The following is a 22906-nucleotide window of genomic DNA, read 5'->3' on the forward strand; positions in this document are numbered from 1 at the left end:
CCATCTGTTAGCACACTTATAATCCTGCTTAAGTCAAACTATAACTTTCTTTTTTTTCTATTGACACATCTTACTTAAGGATAATTTTTTAAAAATTTATATTATCCTAGATTGCTACTTTGCATTCTTAAATTAAATTCATGTAATTTTTATTTGGGTAGGCACATGGAACAGTTTATAAACCAGTGGGTCAGCAGTCAGTCCCCTGTGCTGCTTGGGAAAAAAAGCAGACTAAAAAGAAAAACCACATTATATATATTGATAATAACATTCAGAAGTATGAATCTGAGGGAAAAAAATATGGAATACTCAAAATCTATACCAGAACTTGTGAACATCTTTGAAGCATGCATATTGTTTATCAGCCTACACTAACCCCCTTTTGCTGGTGATGCACAGACCCATTTACCTATCCTGGTAGTAATCTTCTCAGGTGCTAAAGCATCCTAGAATGCAAATTAGCACGTGTCTGCATACAACAAAGTGGCTAGCACACTCCAGCTTTGCTACTGTGTGGATTCTTGCTTCTCTTAACCTTCTCTTAACACCTTATCCGGTTATTTTTGGGCTGCTTTTCATAGCTTTTAAAGAAAGACAAAAAATCCATCTGCATACTATTTACGTGAATAGATAATCTAAAATATTCTTTAACCTATTGTTGTTATATTTTTGAATCACAGTGGATGCATGAGAAACTTTACACTGCAAAACTTAGTTATACTTTAATCCAGTAACCCTCATAAAAATGTTTTCCAAACTATTGCAAGTTCTGTCTGTGCAATGTAGTTATTGAATGTCTACCACTATGTGCTGTAATTTCTGACTGGAGTTTTTTTCTCCTTTTAAATGGTTTCCCTAATAATAAAAGTTTGTTAGCAAGGTCTGATAGTTCCTAATTGTTTCTGTATAATGTGATGAGAAAATACCTTACTTTGTTTCTTCCTTTTTATTAACTGTGGTGAGTGTCCTAAGGGCTCTTCTTATCCTTCCTGATCTTACAGGCCCTGCTACCTGAGACTTAATAGAGAAACTTCAGTTTGAAGGAGAAGAGGGGTTTTTTTGGCAATATAAGAGAATGGCCCAAAATATCAAATATTTTTTACACATAGACCAATGATCAGACAAGTATTGTAAGAACAAACTGTAACTTCCAGCAGTCCCTGTGATGTGAATGAGATGTGAAAGATTCCTCAAGGCAGAAAGTGCCTTTTTTTCACTTCTCCTTTCCCAGGGATGACCACTAATTGCTACATCTGCTCCTACTACTAGTTGGAAATACTTGCAGAATGATAATAAAATCCATTTTTGTCCATAACTTTGTTGTTCTCAATCAATCCCTCTTCTGCTTCCTATGCTGGGCTCCTAAATTTCCTCAGATCCTCAGACAGTACCTTCTTCATGTTTTTCAAAATGTGCAGAGTGTATCAAGGATACAATTTCAGTCTCTGACTCATGGTGCTGTGCCAGGATATTGTGTCTCTTTGTCAGTGCAGTCGGTGACTTCCCAGCTGGAAGCCACAGCCTTTGGTGCACTGCAAGTGCACAACCAGGGTTAAGTGCCTGGAGCTAGCTAAGCCCTTCAGAAATATTTCTTAAAGCCAAAACCCAGTTTTATAAGATGAAAACTGCTCTGAGAGGCCAAGTGTTAAATCTAAATGCCCAGCAAGTCCAGGAATATCCTCAGTTCCTCCTCAGAGAATGGTAACCTGACTTACTGAAGATACAGGCAGTCCTTTCAGCAGATCTGAATTATTGTAATTTATCAACACTGTTATCCAGTGCTGGTACATGCAAAAAGAGTATGAAGGAGCAACTTTTGACTCTGTATTTTAAATTCATTTATTATTTTTGATTCTCAAAATCCAGTGAGAAATCTGTGGATTCCAAATGGCTCTAAAAAGCCCAACAGAAAACCATTGGTAGAACTTGATAAATATGATGCAGAAGAGTCAGATAAAATGTGCAAAATTGACGTCTTCTTTCAGCTCTAAATTCAAGGGTGGGTTTTTTTTAAAAGATGTGGAAAGCAGAGCTATCCACTTATACGTGTTGTTTCTTAAATAGTAAGAGACAAACGATAGAATGTGGCTAAATATGTGAGAATTATGAGTTATATTATTTCATTTTTACTACTTTATAGTTCAGTATTTAGCTTATTGTTTTAGCAGCCTGGACTTGAAAGGTAATTTGTTAGGAATTTTAAGCATTTTATGCATGCTAAGCAGTCTTCTTAAAATGGGTATATTATTTTAAACAAAAACTTCGTTTCAAGACTCAGATGACATACTTATGAGCCAACTGGCAGAAGTGGGCATAGCACTATTCAAGGCTATTAATGTTTATCATCAGTCTGCTAGTAAGTTATTAAAATCCAATCATCCTGTAACTCTAATTTTTCCTTCTTGGCTTTTGCTGTGGTTTTGACAGATTTTAAGAAAGTATGAATACTTCAGAAAGAAAACCATAGGAGGAAGAATGTTCAATGTGATTTTGTTCATTGCAGTTTGGGACAGAGGCAGCCATGGTCACTGTCTTGAAATCTGACCAAAATGTGTATTATTTCCTTTTTCCACAGAACATTTCTTGATATCTTTGATGAGACTGTAAATAATTTGATATGCTTTAGCTTCTGTGATTCCATTGGGAAAAACAGGAAAGAGAACATCTACCAGAAAATTTAAGAATTCATGAAGATTGCTTTTCAGAATTTTTTGAATACAAATAGCCTTTTCATTTCACTTTGCTTTCTTCTAACAGTTGCTTAAGTTCTCTATATGACAGGCCAGAATAAAATAATTTTCCAGAATTTCCATAATGTTTGCTGAATAACTCTATGATCCCAACTCTCTGTCTATTTATTGAATTTGATGATGTCTCCACCTCCCATAACCATGAGATCCATGTTACTAAGCTCCAGTTAATATTTTATTTCTTACAGTAATACTTTTTTCTTTTCTTGTTTCTTTTCCCTTTTTCTTTATTATGGAGTAAGAATTCTTATCTATAAAAATGAAGCCCCAACTTACTTCTGTGTTTGGCGTATTCTTTGGAAAATTGATCTAGCTGTGATTTTTTTCTCCAACACAGTGTAGGTTCAAGTTCTGTCTATTCAGCTACTTTATTTCAGATAACTACTTTGATATTGAGATCTTGTCTGATCTTGCCATTGAAGCTGTTCAGCTGTTGGCACTGTTGTGGCATTTCTGTTTGTAGGTGTGATGGAGGCTTAGTGTCCTCCAGTAATGCAGTTTGTATTGATCTTCATTGTTTGCTTATTGACCCAGTACCCACAAATAGAAAGATTTCTGTATTCATCTCTTCTCTATTTCTCACCTGAACTGAAGTTAAAGGTCTTCGTCTCTGTCCTGCATGTTTAGTCTAGGTGTGTCTCCACACATTCCAGGTTTGTCACTTTCATTTTTTTTTCCCACATTGCCAAAGATCTATAGAATGTGTTAGAGCACCCCCTGCCTACTGATACTTCTCTGACCACTGTGTGTTTCAAGGTCTCCTGGCAGAATAAATTGAAATGTGAGCTCTTGTGTTGAATGAACAGATTACAAGAGCTGGTGCTGTTAGCTCTCACCTGCCATCTGAGACGAATTTCATCTTGGTGAGTACTTCTCCTTTACTGTATTAAGTGGTGAAGTAAAAACTGACCACTGTGATCACTGTTTTGAGTTTCAACTGGATACAGTAAGGAAAAGATCCTTGCAGCAATCTTGGCTAGTCAGTAGTAGCAAAACACCCCTGCTGTGAGCAAAAGAGAGGCATGCTGACACACTTGTCTTCTTTTCAGTTTACTGCTCTAATCTCCATCTGCTAATTTCTTAATGTACTAGGCAAAATATGATTGCAGGCAGAAGTTTGCAGAGTACTAGAGATTTTTCAAATGCATTGGATTGCCACTTTTCTCTAGTTTAACTCTCTTTTTTCCACAGACCCTTGTTCATTTGTTAGTTCAATTTCTCACTTGCTTTGAAAAATGAGTATGTAGGACTAAGTCACATATTACTTCCTACTAAGACAATTTGGCTTAGATGAGCTGTTGAAAGATGAGGTTGTAAAAAAATTGTCTGTGTCTTTTTTGTTTCCTGTGGGCAAAACATTTTTTGCCCAATAAGTATCGTCATAGAGTTTCCACTAAAATTTCCACTTACCAGTTATGGGGCTTCATACAGGAAATATGAGGAGACATGAAACTCTGTTATTGGGAGTTCAGATTAAGTGATCATAATCCCTTTTTTTTTCTGATCAGTCACTATAAAGCCTAACTAGAAACATTTCAAAAGAGTGGGCAGTACTTAGCGATCAGTAATAGCGAATAGTGTGTGATCCTTGCAGCATAAAGCAAGCAGTCAGACATAACAGGGAATGTGATTTTCACAAATAAAAAGATGTGTTCTGACTATAAAACTGGAAACCAGAAACTTCTAGCTGTTATATTACCTTGCTGAGCAATAAAGTTTAACATGTAATAATATAAGTAAGTAAACTTGAATTTGGGATGCAATTAAGAGGTTGAAGAGATTTGAAGGTCATGCCTTATTAGAATTGTCACACATTTTTTTTCAGTAGTGAAAGCACTAGCTGCTAACCAGATTTCTCACAAAGCTTTGTATTTATACAAAATTTTGAAGCTGGAAGTATTACACTACAGCTTTGTTTATTATTCCACCTATTACTGCAGAGTCCTGAGTGGTGTATTGTGCGTCAAAACATATTCTGTTCTTTCAGAATTCTTAGGGAGGCAATACGCTGTAATTCATTATGCCCTGAAGATAAACAGTACCTCTTGACCTTTTCAAGAAAAGTTGCAATATTTTCTTATTCCAGAATGTAATATTGTACTGAGCCGATATCAATGTGATAAGATAAATGTTTCCTTTTCTAATGTAAACCAGAGTGCACTGCATTTATATAAAAGTCTTGGGGGATACCCAAAGCCTCCAGATAAAAAGGGGCAGCTTGGCTATTGTAGGTCTGCATTTTTGAATTCTCAGTCTCAAAGCGCAAAGGGCAAACTGCAGCCAGTCTTGAAGACGATGGCCAGGATTTTCAGAATGAACGGATTTTTGTGTTGCCCAATTTAGGATTCTCCTAAAGAATATTCAAGCAAATTAAAAAAGTATTAAACTTGTTACTATTAGAAAACCAACCAAAAAAAAACCACAAAAAGAAACAGAGACTTAAAACGCCTTTCCTCTCAGAACTAGGATCTTTTGAGATGTCCTGTGTGTCAGTGCTATACAGTGTCATTAACTATGCTATACAAGTCATTAACTTGCTTTTTACTATACAAAGTATTTCAGGAAATGAAAGACTAATGAGAAGTATTTTTAATCTCATTTATTTTTCTTCATTCTCTACTGTTGTTCAGAGCACAGTGTCCTTTAATTTCTTGGCTATTCTTTATTTCTCTGTTACATTGCACATGACATGCTTCTGATTGATTAAGTTGGTTGTGTGCAAATGTGGCCACCAATGTGGACAGGGCTCTGAACATGGCACTTTCAGTTTCCCTTCTGTCTGCAAGACAATGCCCAGCTCCAAAAGAAAAAGTGTATTTCGTCTGATAGACTTTGCCCAAGTGTTAATGCAGAATCCTAATCTCTTCTTTCCTAGTAATGGAAGAGACCAGTGGCTTCATTTACCTTTATATGCTAAAGGGTTTTGTATGCAGGTCAGTACTCTGCTTTATATGTGGCATGTAAAAACCCTTTGTTACTCATGTATATTCTATTCACAGAAAAGAGTGGCTTTAGCTGCAGCTACTATTACGTGTAAAATAGCATGGTATATTTTAAAATCTGTCCACTGTTATTACTTCTGCTCTTACTGCATTTGGAACTTCATAGACATTCTGAACAGTCACTACTGTAAGCAAGATAATACTGTTGCACTATAAAGCAGCAACATGTTTCAAACCCTTCAGGTTGAAAGTAAGACTATTCTAAACATACCAATCTCAGCATATAAATTAGATTCAGCAGGAATTAAAATACAGGAAAAAAACCAGTAAAGAACAGGAGTAAGAAGAAATGAAGTATCATTAAATCAGTCTGTTTTCTATATGTATCTTGTTAATGCCATTTTTGGACTTTTTGTTTATTAATTTTTTAATTCATTTCAACCTAAGTAGCAGTTTTAAAATGTAGACGAAACTTGGAAAAATTAAGGTGTGTATTAGGAAGTTAGCTGAAAAGAGAAAGTTTTGGGAGAAGATTTTAAGTTCTTGAGTGAAACAGAAACATGAGGGAAGATAAGGCTACCATGTAGGGCAATGTAAGAAAGCCCTTGGAATGGAAGAAGACGACCATAAGCAGAAAAGGAAAGCTGATACATTAGAAGAAAAAAAATGAAGATGAGGTTCTTTAGGGGTCAAATTGACTAGGACTTTGAGAATAAGGAACTTCAGTTTGATTTGAAAACAAATTGTGTGTTTACCAAGGAACCAAGCAGAATGTATGAATTAGACATTCTCTATACTGGAAGAGTTGCAAACTAATGAGTTTTAAAGGCAAAGAACTTAGATTTTGTATTAGCAGATGTGCAATCATGCATCTTATTTAGATTACGTTCTCTCTTCAGTCCCCACATTTAAGACAGTTATACATACCTGCAGTAAAGACAGTCCAAAATTTCTTCCAGCTTAAAGACGGTTTCTAGAATATATATTTTTTGTGAATATATATATATATATTATATATATATTTAAGTTTATGCAGTCTGTACCCCATAGCAAAGGAGCATCCTAAGGCAGGAATGGTATAAATGAATCAGCAGAATGTTTACCACTCAGTGTGTAGCTTATCTCCTTGCTCATCATTGGGGATAGTTAAATGATCTGTATCAAATTCGTTCTACAGCTGTCACCACCTGCAAGCATATAAACAGGCAGGTAAGATTTCTAGAAGGCAGATGACTGCATTGCTAAAAGGACTGCTCTAATTGGCATAATCAGTACAAGAAATGAAGAGTGAAAGAGCATGGAAATAGAATTACTTTTCTACCCCTTGAAAGGAGGCAGTAATGGGCTGCATTCATTTAGTTGCTCCTGCAGCTGACTGTGCTGAACTTCCTCTGAATATAGAAAAAGGGCATTTTAATCTCCAAAACCATCCATCTGACATCTTCCATTAACATTAAACAAGAAAAAAAAAAAAAGAGGGGGAGTGTAGATGTTCTCCAGAAACATTTATATCTGACTTGAGTATCCTACAGAAGTGTTAGCCCCTGGTGGAAGGTTCCCCGTTCAGGGGCGCAATCCATTCTTGTGACTCAGAGCAGAATGGAGTTTGTCTGTGCCTTGAATTTCACTGTCATCTTGAATTTCTCCTCGACTAGACTGAAGTGATTAAATCTGTTTGAAATCTGTATACCTTTGCATATTGCTTGAAATGAGCTACAGTATGAATTGACATGAGAGACTGACAGTTGAACACATACAGTAATCAGCAAGGGCAGGATTTAATTGCAGCTAATTTGTACTGGTTGAACACCTCTCCTTATAAAAATATTTTATACTCAATTATATTTATAATGTTTTGGACAATCAACATATGGTAAAACTTAACAGTATAACCATTTAATCTAACACAGATTTGACCTGTCCCTTCTTTCTTTGCTTGTCAGAAGCATTTATTCTTTTCTGTATGGAAACCATTTCAGAAATGCAAACCTGGATACAGGATGGGATATCTTCCTATCTTTGGTTCTCATAATGATTGGATTTTGAGGATGCATTAAAGGCCACCATGCGAAATGTTGAATTCCCTCTGTTCCCAAAACCTTATTTTCAGTTGAGAAATTCAGGAATCTTGCTGAAGCTGTGTTACAGTTTGGGTGAATACGTATGGCTTGTGACAGGTTAACGATACAACACAATAATTTATGACTGTGTGAATGTACATTGCTGAATTCCCCTTCTTTGCTCTCAAGCATAAATTTCCTTCTCCTTATCATTCATTTTCAATTTTTATAAAACTATGTTGTTGAAGCTTTAGCTGTAAAGCTGTAATTGCTTTGTCTTCTTATGACACCTAGGAAAACAAAAACCAAATAAAACAAAACCAGAATTATTCTGTGCCAGAAATAATATGAGGTAATATATTTGCAAAATTTTAAAATATATTCTAGAACAAAAATTGCTCCTCAATAAAGGATTGCAACAGAGCCCTTTTTTTTTCTCAAAATTGCAGAAATGTTAAGAAAACTTTGTTTGAAAAAAACTTGCAACCTGGAAAGCAAAAGCTCAGGTTGGTACCACTTGCACTTGGCAAAATTTCAGAAATCATTTCTTCCAACAATTATATTGATTGGTAAATGTAAAAATCCCTGCAGGCATTGCTCTTATGGGTTTTTTTTGAACTTAAGCTTTGTTGCCAAATGTCTACTTTGGAATACTATTAATTCACAGTGTAAATACATTTAAATGGGGCTCATGATATATCTTGTCTTGCAAGATGATATAAAAGATTGAGTGAATTCCATGCATCCAGATTTCAAAGGATGGTGCCTATTAGGTCAGGGAAAGGGCTCACTTTGTAGTTATGGTCTACCACTGCTTGTTGTAAAAGAGGCATTATCTATGCTACTTAAACTGTGTCAGACTAGTCAAAGAAACACTTGCCTTCAAGATTAAGGAAGTCAGCTTAAGTAAAATTAATTTATTTTCTTGAGTAGCGTAATCGTCTCTAGTCACTAGAATATGTGTTCTCAATGATACTGTGCTGACCTGATTGTTATACTCTGATTACTATATGAGTCTTTTTTAATGCCTTCTAGTCTGGAACAAATTTTATCTCTCTTCAACATTACTTCCATTGTTTTTATTTTGGTGCTAGTCTCTTTGTACTTGTAAAAAAAATTTAAAAATTGCCTTTAACATACAGTTCTAGTCCATGTAGCCTTTCTGCGATTCAACTTTTGTCTGTGTTATTCTAAAGAAAGGCATGAAACCTCTAGCCAGAATTTTAGCAAACTTTAATGCAGAAAAATCTAAAGGAAAATGCCAGGGATAGTAAAATTATTTTTAAAGAAATTCCTAGAGCTTTTAATTTTCATAGTATCCTCTTCCTGAAATTTTTCAGTTTCATAGTATCCTTAAAATAAATAAATAAAAGTAGTTTTAACTTTAAAAAACCCTTAAATGCTTGAAGTTGGACCTTTTTACTCTCATCACTTTTTTCTGGGCAAATGACACATTTTGTAGCCACTGGTGATACACCAAAGCCTTTGCAATGCTCCCTATCATCTGTTTGTCAGAGTCCAAGCCAACTTTGCTGAATAGCCTGCTTGCTTCTTTGCCGGTAGCAGAGGAGATTCATTCCTAGCACTGAGAGCTGGGGCACTCCTGAAGCTGGTGACTAACATGAGCTCTGGAAGTTACTTTCTGTCGAGATTTTGTCAAATTACATAACTCTGAATTCTCAGTCTTAAGTGCCTAAACATGAAGGTGAAAAATACCATCAACCGTATTGGAATTTACAGAAATGATTATGTAGTACTATTTTTGTGGGTTTGATTGATGGTAACTCTGGAAACAAATGCTTTTGGGTTTTTTTCCTCCCTGCTTCTTTGATGAAAGAAATTAAGGCTTTTCATAAAACAGTGACTGTTGTCAGAATTTTGACTTCCAGAAGTAAAGCTCATCCCAGATGCATGAGGTGTCCATATAAAACTGGTACTTAAAACTCATCAGCTTAAAACGCACCATGGGAGGTTCAAAATGCAACAGGTCAGAATGAAAGGAATCTTATTCCTACCCCCCTATTCCTCCTTCTTGCCCCCTGGAGTGTATGCTGTTGTTTCTGACAACAATTTGTTTTTCCAGCCTGTTGAGCTATGAAATCAAGGTTCTTTGACACTCTCACAAGCCATTCCAAAGTCACAACCTGACTGCTTCTGCCAAGAGAGGCTCTGAAACAACATGTGGTTCAACTGTTTTGAGCACATAGCCATGATCTTCACCACTAAATTGAAAAAATGGTTCCTGGATGCTAAACTGAGCAGCTGACACAGGGTGAGGCTCACCTGAGCTAGTAAGTATTTTAGTCCCCAAAATTAGCATGGCTTCACCCAATTCCCTAGTGAAACTGGTCCTTGGAAAAGTCTTACTGCAGAGTTGTGCCTGAGCATTGCTTGGAAGAGTTTGGGGTAGCACAGGTAAAAATGCATGCCCAGAGCTGTACTCACAGCTTGCCAGTGTGAAAAGCAGATTCTCAGGCACTCTCCAGTTTTTCAGTGTAGGTGAAGCCTAAGAGAATTGGTAAAAGTGATATTGTCATGATACCTTTTTTAATAATACGCTCCTTATATTTTTCTGTAACTCTACACATGAAAGTGCTTACAGTGTTCTTGTCTTAGTGTTATTGAGGAACCTGGGGATTGCTGGAGAAGAGGGCAAGAACCTCTGACATTCATCTAAAATCAAAGATTGTTTCACCTGCTGGCCACAGCTCTTTCTTCAAGTAGCAGCATAAGCCTTATGCCATAAACTGTGCTCCAGAAAGTATTTCAAAGCCATCCCAAAGTTCTCACATAAAATAGTTTCTCTCCTATTTTTATTCTTCAGTCCACTGTCCTATGGCACAAGAAGAGCCCTGGGAATTGTAGCAGACTAATAGATATTATCCAGAAGGCTTTCTCATAAAAGGCAAGGCCTTTCAACTAAAAATACTATATACTATGATGTCTGTCATATATTTTTTTCCAAGTCTCAGAACTGAAATTATCTAATTTTGTCCTGCAAAATAAAAAATACATCTCTAATAGATGAAATAATTTTTTAAAAATAATTTAAAATATACTATACATTGTAACGCTATGATGGTATTGAAATACCTAGTCAGGAATAAATCCATGGTTTTTGTGCTATTTGCAAGCCATTGCATGAAGAAGTGATGCTCTAGGAAGAAAACATAGCTGAATGTTCATAGAGAAGATGCACAGCATTCTGCCTAGTCAATTAAATTAAAAGTTATAGTTTGCTGAGGTTTAAAATGTAACAAGAAGAAAAAAAGAGGGTACTGTAGAAAGGAGAATCTGGAAAATAATTCCAGGACATGAAATCTGAACTCTGTGTGATGTGCGAAGAGAAATGTCTTTAGAAGAGAAGCCTAGCAACTGACCTTAGACCATAGTAAGTTGATGACATGGTAGAGGACTTAAAAAATAAAAGCTGAATTTCAAATTTTGATTTATGTAAAGCAAGTGTAGTTGAAAGAATACAAGGAGTAAAATTTATATCTAAACTTCATTTACAGCTTATTTTGATCATGCATCTAGGTTGCCAGTGGGTTTTTTTTTATGTGTATGCTAGAGTGGTAGTGATTATGTAGTGTATGCTACACAGTTCAGAGAAAATTTTTACAGCCTGATGCCAGAAGAGACTTTAACTGATGTGAAGTATTACATATGTTTGGCACCAACATAACTGGGTGTGTCTGCTTTTACAAATGTATCTAAAGATGATAATGCCCCTGAGCATATTTATAATTCCTTGATTAGCTTGCTAGTTAGGAAGATTTCTGTAGTTGCCAAGGTAGTATAATAAGGATAATTTTTTCCTGGGTGAGGAAAAAATCACTTTCCTTGATGAAGTGTGATAGAAACATCTACCTTTTAATTCAAATGCCTAACCTGTTGCATTGCTCATGTATACTACTTGGGAATTCCTCGCACAGTCGCTATCGGTTCTCCAGCACCTAAATGCCCTGGGAATTGCAAAATATCTCTCTATTCCTCTTCTACAAAACATTTTTAATGGCTTCAGGTCTTTTCTTTTTCATCCCTGCAAGTTTCTAATCATAAAGAATATACTCCCTACCAGATCTCCTCACAAGGGCTGGAACTAGGATGAGGAGCCTGAGGACATTTGCCTGTCTGTCTTCACTTGCATTTTTGCTTAAAATTAGAGCTCTTTGTCATTTCACTCTTTTTCTAATCTTCACTCTTAAAAGTCCCCAAAGTGGAGAATGCTCTCTCAGTAGTGCTGTCTACATGGACTGTTAAGGCTAGCCTTCAAAACATACAATTCATTTGCCAACTACAGCAAGAACCTGAAGATTGGGATTCTTAGAGACAGAGGTCTGCATGTTGGATCGTGCCTGCTAGATCATCACAAAATGCACTAAAAGAGTTAAAAGGTATATAAGCAGGCTGAGAGGAAAGCTGAAATTTTAGTAATTCAAGCAGTCCAGAGTAGACTTGAAGTCTCTTTCAGAGAGATGCAGAGCTAACCAGTTCTAATTTTGTTGGGTTTTACACAGAATATAAACATTTTCTTCAAGAAAAAAAAGGTATTTAGTTTTATGTGTGTGAATGCATGTGTTACTTCACACATGTATACGTATGTGATCACTCTACAGAGGTTCTACCGGAGTCCCACAGTCCACACTTAGTAGCAGAATTTAATGCTTCAGAGTTATTTCAAGGAGTTTAGATCAGACCTTTGCAATCAGCACACTCAGAACTATTGCCAAATGCCACCATCGATAAATTTTGTGTCTAGAAATAGGCTGTTTATTTGCATAATTTACATCTTGATCTCATATCACAGTTTTGCTGGTTTGTTTTTTTTAAACTCCAGACCAAACTCAACTTCTGTCTCCAAAAGGTGGTTTATCAAAAACCTTGAAAGATTGTAAATAAAATGGCTATTTTTATATTGTCCTCTGGCATTCATGTTTATTGTTTCTTCCCCTAATCATTCTTTCATTGATTATGTACCTGGCGTTCTTTATCCTGACTAAAGTTTTGGAAAGCATCACAATAATATCCATAAGGAAAAATAAAAATGTACTCAGTAGGCTTTCAGTTCAGCAGGTTTAGCTTTTTTAAAGTTCAGTGGAGAGGCTCAACTCTCAACAAGGCTGAGATTACGTAGGGAGTTTTGATCAAATTATTTCATTAAAAACATGACAAATCAAGTTGTAAAATATACATTTTGTAAGTTTTGTTGTTATATCTTTAGATTTAATCTCACAATAAATTATAATAATGAGTCAATTTGGTAATGCTTTTTTTATTTGTGGAGATGTTTAACTTAAGCTGATCAAGTGTGCTTTAGACCCTCTTTCTTGCCTTGTTTTCCTCTCATCTTCTTAGCTCCCCCATTTCAGCCAGGTCTCTATTGCTTCTAGTAAGAATTGTAATAATAAGAAAATCTTTTTTTCTGCTACTGTTGTGCCCATATTTGGTGGTGAGGATGCAAGAAACCTGCCTAGATGACTCTAACTGCAATTAGGGCACAGAGCACTTATTTCTAAGCCATCTTCTGTCTGTATACACTATTTCTTGGTTCAGTCCAAAATTTCAAGGATAGTCTCATAAACACAAAAGTGGTCATGTAAGGTCGGAAAATTCAAAAGAGCAACTCTGTATGTGCAGCGCTTGCTGGTCCTCTGCTGTTCGCTCACCATGGAAACAAACCATGCTGAAGCTTCATGATACTCAGTTTATGAGAACATGGTGTTATTTGAAATGTAGCAAGGTGTTAGACATCACAGTAATCCGAACTTGGCATGCTTTCACAGGAACCACATAATCAAATAAAGTAAGTCTGGAATATGCTTCTAAAGGTCTTCTGTGTCCCAGAACAGAACCACTGCTCTTAACTGTTCCATGAGATGCCTATTGAATAGGTTCAGTTACAAAGATTTTGCATTTTGGACACAATTTATTGTACTCCTCCATTACCCTTTCCATTGGAAAGTTTCTTTTTCAGCTTTTGTACTTTCTTCCCATACGGCAAGACTGATATGTCATGACTAGGCTTCGTGAACGAAGATTTGGGAAAGACTGATATGACCATCTTGATAATATTCCTTTCATTCCTTTCTCACTTGTTTATCTGGATATGGGTTCTTAAGGGCAGTGGTAAATCAAATTTTTGTCATTCAAATATTTGGAGACCTTTCCATAAGTGACTTATCAACAGATATGTAATTTCTCACATTTGGATTGGCTGAGAGAGTTTGATTAGTATAATTACTGTAATTTTATTTGTAATTATTTTGGTACCATGTAGATCCACACTCTTGATGGATAGCTTTGGTTTCTAGCTTGCAGGGCGGGTATCCGGATGAGGAATCTGTGCTTCTGATACTTTGTATAAGCACTGCTTTACCAGTGAGTGCTGTTCTAGAACAAGCAGTAATCACAGGTATTGAGGCCATGTTGCTGAGAACACAGCTGCACTGGGCAGGGCACACCTCAAGGATGAAGGACCACCGCCTCCCTAAGATCTTGCTCTATGGTGAACTTGCCACCGGCTGCCGCACAAGAGGAGCTCCAAAGAGAAGATACAAGGACTCCCTGAAACAACATCTCAGCCTTGGCCATATTGATCAACATAACTGGTCTACTCTGGCCTCCAATCGGGAGGTCTGGAGACACACCATCTGTAACGCTGCTGATGCTTTTGAGAACACACGCAGGATCACTCTCGAGGAGAAAAGGTAACGCAGAAAGATTCGTGCTTTGCAGAATATACCACCTGAGGAGTCTTTCTGCTGTGCCTTTTGCAACCAGACGTGCCTGTCTCGTATTGGCCTTTTTAGCCACCAGCGCGCTTGTAACAAACATGGTTAGAGCCCTTCCCAAATCTTCATTTGCGAAGCCCAGCCATGACATGACACCAGTGAGTGCTGAGTGGTATTAATTGAATATAAAATGTAAAGGTAGATGTATTTATTTCTGCCTTCTAAGTGGTTAAGGCTATTTTAGTGTAAATGTTGTTTTGGCATTTGTATTTCCCCTCTTATTTTACCTCTCTGTATTACTTAACAGAACTAATCAGTCTTCACATCTGTCTTCACAAAGTTGAGGTTCTATTCTGGGAAACTTGCTGTTGACTAGAACAAAATGTCTGAGTGAATGTTTCCTTCTGTTTTGTATCTGCCTCACTTTTTGGTTTAGTTTATATATTGATGATGATTTATGTTAATAATCTGATTAATAATCTCTGTGATGAATTCATTGTCTTTAATTTTAAAATTTCCTTTCAGAATTCTATCAGTTAAAACAGTTGCCTTCTAACAGCCACCTAACAGGTACAATGCTTCTCTTGATACTGTGTTTCTTTCCCCTCCAATTTGATCTCACTTTTGATCTTAGTACAAATGGAACTACTCTTACTTCCATTTGCATCAGTTCCTTCCCTATTTATAATTTACCAAGTCATCTGTTATTCCACTTAAGCCAACACAACTTTTTTTCAGGCTGCTTTAATTGAAAGTAGGCTTCACAGCCAATAAGGGAATGTCCACAATGGACAGGGTTGAAAAATTCTTTTTTTAACCAAATCCTTTCAAATAAAAAATATGTATACTTCCTACTGTATGTGCATAATATTATATAAACATAAAATAATTTTAAGTATTTTTTTATTTCTGGATTCACACATGGGGTGGCTGTATTGATAGTTCTTTTCCCCTGCACACTTAAATAGCTTTTAAATATCTGTTAGCAGTTTTCTTTAGAAATAGATCATACCAGTTTTCATGCGGGAAACTGGTACATGCCACATTCTGTTCATGTAGAACTAAGAGAGTGGCTCTTCTGTTTAGCTATTACATGTCCCAGCTTTTTAAAAATCACACCACATGGAAGAATATAGCAGTGTCAGGACATTTGTGAGCTTGCGTTGCTGGTATTTTATGTTTGCACTGGTTTTGTTTCATTGAATAAATTCAATTAGCTACTACATAATGTAAGTAGTAGGAATGAAGTAGAGTAGATTGCCTGCTCATGTGTTTACCAAAGGAAAGTTAATTTCAGGCGTATGGGATGAAAGGAAAGAGGTTGTCATGTTGGAGCACAACTCTGGTGTTGTGGGCCCCCATCTCTCCTAACCCTTGACATTTGCATTCTTCAGCTGGTCCGAGCTTTGGAGAAAGCATTTGGGTTTGCTGTCATGGACCATGTTATGCATGGTCTGACATGTAGCCCTAATGACCAATACAGGCTGATGTCTGAAGAGTTCTGCTAATGCTGCCAGGAATTGAAGCAAATCACTGTTGTGGGTGTTTGGTTTCTAGTTTTTGGGCACAGAAAATGAAAGAGTTGTTTTTGAAACAGTGTTTAGAATCCATTAAACTAGGTTATGGAGAGGGAAGCTAAATTTGCTTTATAAAATGAAATATGTAAACTACTAAGTTATTAGTGCCCTGTATTTATTTAGCATCCTTTACATGGGGAAAAAGGAGGACACCGAACAAAAAAAAAATTGCCAAAACAATTAGAGTGAAAAAAAATCTGGTAATTAACTATTATTTTTCACAAAACTAGTCTAATTACAAATCAGTCATGGTAAAATGAAAGGTCAATAACTACAGATGCATAATTTCTCTCTGATAGATTGCTGTTTGAAAATAGGTTTATGACAATTATGTGATTAATTTCCTTTTATTAAACAGCGTTATGAGACTTCATGTTGCATTCGTCAGTTTATTACTGTTACTTTTTCTCTTCAGTTGCAAATTAATCCTGGATAACACCAGGGCAGAACAGAAGCTCAGGTAGATTGAGGATCACTTCTTCCAGTGTTGTTTGTGTTGCAGGGAAGACTGCAAATCTGAATCAAAATCAGAGCCTCGGTGTGCTGAAACTGGCAGTATCAGCCTAAGAAAACAAAACACACTCATACCATCACCCCCACCCCAAAACAATCAACCAACCAAAAAACCAACCATGTGCTTTTAGTCCAAGGAAACAAGGGCCAGATCCAGAGACATTCTTATGTTTCTGAGATGAAGCACTTGAGGAATGTAAGTTAAACTTGGATCCAGAACAGCTTTCCCCACTTTCCACCTAACCCTCAAAGCGTTCCGCTTTTTTATCTTGAAATTCCCTGGGGACAAAGTTGCTATCCTGGACAAACACAGAATTTTCCCAGCCTTGAAAAAGTTCAGCAGCCTGGGGATCCAGGAGCCAGGTAATCATTTGCACAAATTCCTGTAGTGTCAATGTAATAAATGTTTTCAAACATACTCAATGTTCACTTAATCCTGCCCTGTAGAGTTGGGCTCAGTACTACACTTAGTGGCCACTACCACTTTTTGTCCTCCTATCTAGCAACCTGATGATAGAAGTACTTGGGATGGTAATGAACTGTCCAAGAATACTGCCTCTTCTTTTTGAGCATAATATAGTTTCAAACATTTTAGTCTCTTCCAAGTTTGTGTTCTACTACTAGGCAAGGCTGCGGGGCACCCTGCATCTTAGCTGCTGAGATTGTGCACATAGAAAATCGTGGCTGTCGGCAGCTGCTAATCTAGATGCAGAAAACAGACAAATCTTTTTACTTTGAGTATTGGCATACTTTGATGATGGGTTAATTGAGTGAAATCCTTCTTCGCGACCATCTAGTTTTCTTAGAAATTATATTTCTTGAGATGGGTGCCCACAGCCTTAGCTACCTAGTCCTTTGTTTCTACTTCTGTAGGAAAACACTAATAATTTTTCAGTCTAGCACTCCTAGGAGAGATCAGGCAGGTTATGTGGCTTGGATTTCAGTTACATACAGGATTTCCTTGACTTCATGGCCTTTCCAGTATGGCACATTTGTCCTAAATTTTCTTTGCATGGCTTAAAAAAAAGTGTTGTTCACTGAGGAAAATGGGAGTTTGCCTACCCTGTTGAGTCACCTGGAGAGATTGCTGCTGGAAAGGAGTTGGATCACCTTAAATTTGAGATTCTTTGAGTAGTGCTAAATGCTTTGCTACTCCATTTGGAAAGATTATAAGCTGCCATGCTGACTGACTGTGACATTCATTAGAGAACTTTCTGGACAAATATAGTCAGTGAGACACAAAGGTTTAACAGTATCATTTAAATGCTATTAAGAGTGTTGAATAGTCTTGCCTTTCTGTCACCATCTTTGGAGGATTTCATACAACTATGCATAATTCTGGGCTTCTTGTTGGGAGCCAGCCTGAGAAAGGACCCCCAACAGGTTATAAAGGGGCAGAGGTTCTCCTGAAATGGCTTTTATAATAAATGGAGCTATGTAATCATTTGGTTAACTCGTTATTCAACCAGTGCAGAACAGTCCTTGGCCTGAAATCCAGCTTATCATCTTGATATGTTTCAGTTGCATGGTGCTACCAGTGAGATGACTGTCCTTTGACATATTCAGCCATTTGGAAACTTATTTTATGTTCAGAAACTTACTTGACGTTCTGCAGGAATGTCAGAGTATGCAGTCATTTGAAAAAATAAAGTAGGGATTTGGAGGTAGAAAAAGAAAAGAATCTGGTTGTCTTCTGGCAAATTTTTGGTTCTGGTTCTCTACAAAGTATACACCTCTTGTCAGTATAAATAGGGAGTGCCTGTATAAACATTCTTGTTTCGCCTGTTCCACATAATAGTTTCTCGTATCATATTTCTTTTGACCTCACTATCTGAAACCAATTACAGGAGATCCATTTGGGCTGCATCTATTTTCATAAGAAGCCTAGGCAGCAGTGTTTTTCTCAGAGATGAATATCAACATCAAATATCCTTCTGAGTGCTTTGTTATTTATGTTTCAGAGAGATTTTGTAGCCTTCAGCTCTCAAGAATGTGTCACGCTGTGCTGTTTATACATTGACGATATTAATGGGCGTAGATGTCATTTTTCATTTTAACGTCTCAAATGCAACAGGCTGATAGGTTAAACATTCCTGATTTTAAAGGAAAGATATGAGTGACATCTGTTTCCTAAAAATACACATATATTTACTTTTTAAAAACCAAAGTAATGTTTACCATCTTTTAGTGACAGCTTTCACTTTATTAAAATGATAAAACCTTAAAAATAATTTGAAGTCATGCTTACATTAAATAAAAGTGTTTGGAATAAAAAATTAAAACAAGTTATATCTCATAGTATTATTGCCAACAAACTGCAAAATCTACAGCAATTTATCAACTTTAATAGGGTAAGTTATATGCAATTAATTTTATTTTTGTTCTGCTTATGTTTTAGCTATGCCAAAGCTGCACAGTAGATATTAAGAAGTAGTGTTTCCAATAAATATTTTACTAGAAGACACAGTGAGTTCTGGAAACCATATGCCCAAATTTCCTGCTTATATAGCTATTACTTAGAGCATTATAATGATTTTCATTTGAGTTATTAAAATAATTTCTAATCCTCAGTTCTTTTTATTGCTTTTGTCTACATTGACTTTTTTTTTATAGTTTTGCTAATTTAGATAACTTAATTAAGGAAAAGTGCCTGCTAAATGTGAAACAAATCTTATTGGAAACTAGATATGATTTTGAGTGCCTTACAATCTGTTCCTTCTTCTCTTAACTTGAGGTAGGACTCAACATAATTTTGATCTGCCAGATTTATAAGCATTTGTTAGTTTGTCTTAATTATATTGTTTTTAAACCACGAGTTATTATCAAATTAGTTCATAGAATTTTATAAATGATACACAGGACGTGTGTTTACTTGAAGTTTAGATGTTTATGAATTTTGAAAGATACTTTCAAGTTGTCGATTTATTGGCAAAGATTTAATAGCAGCAAATGAATTGGTAGAACTAATGTTTTATAATCTCATAATCTTCAGTTATGAATAATGTCAGTAATAATGCTTTGAAATTAACAGTGTGTTTCTGGGAGGTTGTTTACTGAGTAGCAAAATGTAAAGTTAAGCAGCACAATGGGAGAAAAAAGTACCATATGATGACTTCTCTAAGAACAAAGGCTGACAGTGATTTCTCCTTATGAGTTTTAAATCATCTCTGATCTCTTGAAATTGTTTTCTGTTCTTCTTCTATCTCCTGTGTTTACAATAATCTAAACTGCCACAATAAGATCACTGAAGTATTCAGGTAGTCATCATTTATAAGACATTCTGTATTAAAAGATAAGCCTTTACTCCTTTAGAGATATCCCAACCAGCACATATGAATCAAAATAGTTTAAGTATTAGAGCCTTTTATGCAAGCATATCCTGTTGTGCTGCCTTGCTTTTTCATGAAGTGTGACTCTTTTTGTAGTTAGCTGTAGGAAGTCATGCTTTCTTAGTCTGATTCCACGGGAGTATGCTACCCACAATTTGAAATCATAATGTCTAGCTTAAGTCTAAGATACAGAAGACTATAATTGTCTAATTTTCAAGTACTAAAAATGTACAGCTTTACCAGATACTTACTTGCTTGTTTTATTGTATTGACTTGAGAGGACTTTGCTGCTAAAGATTAGGACACTGAAACAACTTGCCGAGTTTTCCACTTATTTGCAAGTGTACACCAGCATTATATCATTACAATTTCTTTTCCAGATAAAGGCCATGCAATGAATTTTCTGTGGCTGCTACAAATAAAAATTATTATCTTGATGGTTTTTTTCCATTTTCAGATCTCTTCTCTGCTTCTTCTGGCAGTATTACACCAAGCAGTGAGGTTGGTTTTCCTCCACAGTCTCCCATGAATTCGGAAATGCAGTAGTTCTCTTGCTTGCATTCAGGTTTTCCTTTCAGAGAGCTCTAATGATTGAGAAAGATTATAAATTTGTCACAGATCTTCTGTTCTTGCCTTTAATCTGTGTTTTGTGCTTAAACCACTGCAAGACATTGGGACCGAATCCTGGTGTCCCTGAAATGAACACTATATTTATGTCTGATCTCAGGCAAAGGAGGATTGGCCTTTAGGATCTGCTCAAGAGCTTGGAGTACAGAAGAGATCATGCTATTCACATAAGAAAGAGGGCATCTGGTGGTTCCTTGATAACAAAATATTTCAAGTGCACTTTAAAATATGCTAACTTTTGTTTATTTTTGGCAGAGAGAAGATAGTTCTGTCTGTCTCATTGCTTAGGTTCAGAGAAATGTATAGTCTTTGTAAAGCTGACCTGTAATTACTTGAGAATTTGATGAAACAATACGGGGATTGTTGTGGGAATGTCTTCAAATGTTAAAAGTCTGTTCTGCAAACTTTGTATCAGGGCCTTCTATGGGGAGATGAATCAATGTTGTTAGGAGATGGTGCTAGTGCATTCACTTTGTTTACTTTGGTTTTCTATGTCTGCCTGCCTTCTCAGAAAACTTGCTTGGAGCCAGACTGTAGCAGCCCTCTCTCTGTCTTTTCATAATTGATCAGGGGATGACTGCCTTCCCTGAGGGTTAAGACGTGGCAACTTTTTCTGTTTGCTCAGCATCTCAATGCAGTAGTTCAAACATTGTTCACACCAGCTGGCAGTGTAATGCCATATGCACATCTTGTCAAAGCAACTGTTGTCATGGATACTAGAAACTATCTTAAAAACCAGCTCATTTGAGTCTAATCAAAATAGTACCTTTCTTTATCAGATGAGAATCTTTATTATTTTAGGGAACATTGATCAAATGGCATTTATTGCAGTATATTCCATCTACAGTGGGTTTTAAAAACATAGATAATAGTGTGATGTATTGTAAAGCTGTAACTGCTATTTACTGAGCTGATTTTTTTAAGGGGGAAAAAAATGAGTTCTCCAGGTAGTTTCAGTGGAAATGTTTTGAATAGTTTTTATTTATAAATAAAGACTACCTTATAACACTTGACATTTTAAAAATAATTTTATAGGGGAAAAATAATATAGATCAGCATTCTTTGTGTAAGTGGAATGTTTGTTTACATTTCATATGTTTAACTGTATTTTGCTGAGTTGGATTGAAAACATAAAATAAATGAAAACATCATCTATTTTGATTGGGATACTGTCATCCCTGAGCCTGATCTGGTTGGTTGAGTACTAATTTCTTTGTTCTCTGATTTTCCTAAGAATGCAAATTAAAACCACTCATTTTTATTTGGCATTAAAACTGCACTCTTTTTTTATCAAATGAGAGGTTTCTCCTTGAATTGTAAGTACAAAAAGTGTTTTTAATCTTCAATGAATATCCTTATTAATTCACTTTCAAGATAATCTGATGTTGATTTGTCAAATTTAATTACAGCTTCTGGTAACACTTGAAGTCTACTTGCTTTTACTTCAAATTGTAATATGAAAATGCAAATTGAATGATAATTTGCAAGGGAGTGGGCATTTTAGTTGAACACTCAAAGACAAGTTCCTTGTGGAAATGAGGCTATTGATGCAGTTTATGATTTTTCCTCTTCAAGCACTTCAAACAAATTAACTTTATTTCCTGCAGGATTTCATGTACATCCATAAATTCTAGTGAAGTCCTATATATGTACTTTCAGAATATTTTTTAATGTTTTAAGTAAAAAAAACCCCTGAAGTCTGAAATCTAGCAAATACAAATCAAATAGGAGGAGATTATGTTTGTTCAATTGGACTTTTACCTAACATTAGCAATGAGTAACTCATTTCTTTCTAGGAACTGGTTGAATTTATTTTTTTTTTTTTTTTTTTTTTTTTTTTTACTTTTAGGCACTCCAGGCAGCAAGGCAGCTGCTTTTACAGCAACAGACAAGTGGACTGAAGTCTCCTAAGGGCAGTGAGAAACAGAGACCGCTGCAGGTTAGTAAAGAATCTTTACTTTTGGGGCCTTAATCTCAGGGAAGAGTGCTTGCTCACACGTAAGGGATGTGTGCCAATTCCTGTACTCTTAATAGCATGCATGTGCTTATTCACATACTGGAGGTTACAGGCTTCTTGCTGCTGACTTCACAGAAAAAATCCACTATAGGTTACAAAGGCCTTTTGTGACTACAGATGCTTAAAAGGTCTAAGACTCAGTTCAGTTGCTTTGGTATACATTAATTCTTTATAGACACATAATGAAGTTGGTATGGGATTTTTATACATACAGAGATTAAATTGTAAAAATGTGTTAAGAATAAGAGTAAAACATTATCTGGGGGAAAAAAAACCCTAAATTATTCCTTGGTACTATATCTAGGTAGCAAACAGAGAAGTGCTCAGAAACTTAACAACACAACTACATAAAATTAT

At 36.0% G+C, this 22906-nt stretch overlaps 1 protein-coding gene across 1 annotated transcript in view; it reads left to right on the forward strand.

Annotated features, from left to right (window-relative positions):
* Positions 1-22906, forward strand: part of FOXP2 (forkhead box P2) — a 347593-nt gene that overhangs the window by 206720 nt on the left and 117967 nt on the right. The window contains exon 4 of the mRNA XM_027714978.2: positions 22382-22471. Coding sequence (XP_027570779.1) covers positions 22382-22471 — 90 coding nt within the window. The remainder of the gene's footprint in view (positions 1-22381; positions 22472-22906) is intronic.

Source organism: Pipra filicauda, unplaced genomic scaffold (genome assembly GCF_003945595.2).
Source record: "Pipra filicauda isolate LSUMZ 115617 unplaced genomic scaffold, ASM394559v2 scaffold210_size2929891_pilon, whole genome shotgun sequence".
Classification (NCBI taxonomy): Eukaryota; Metazoa; Chordata; class Aves; order Passeriformes; family Pipridae; genus Pipra; species Pipra filicauda.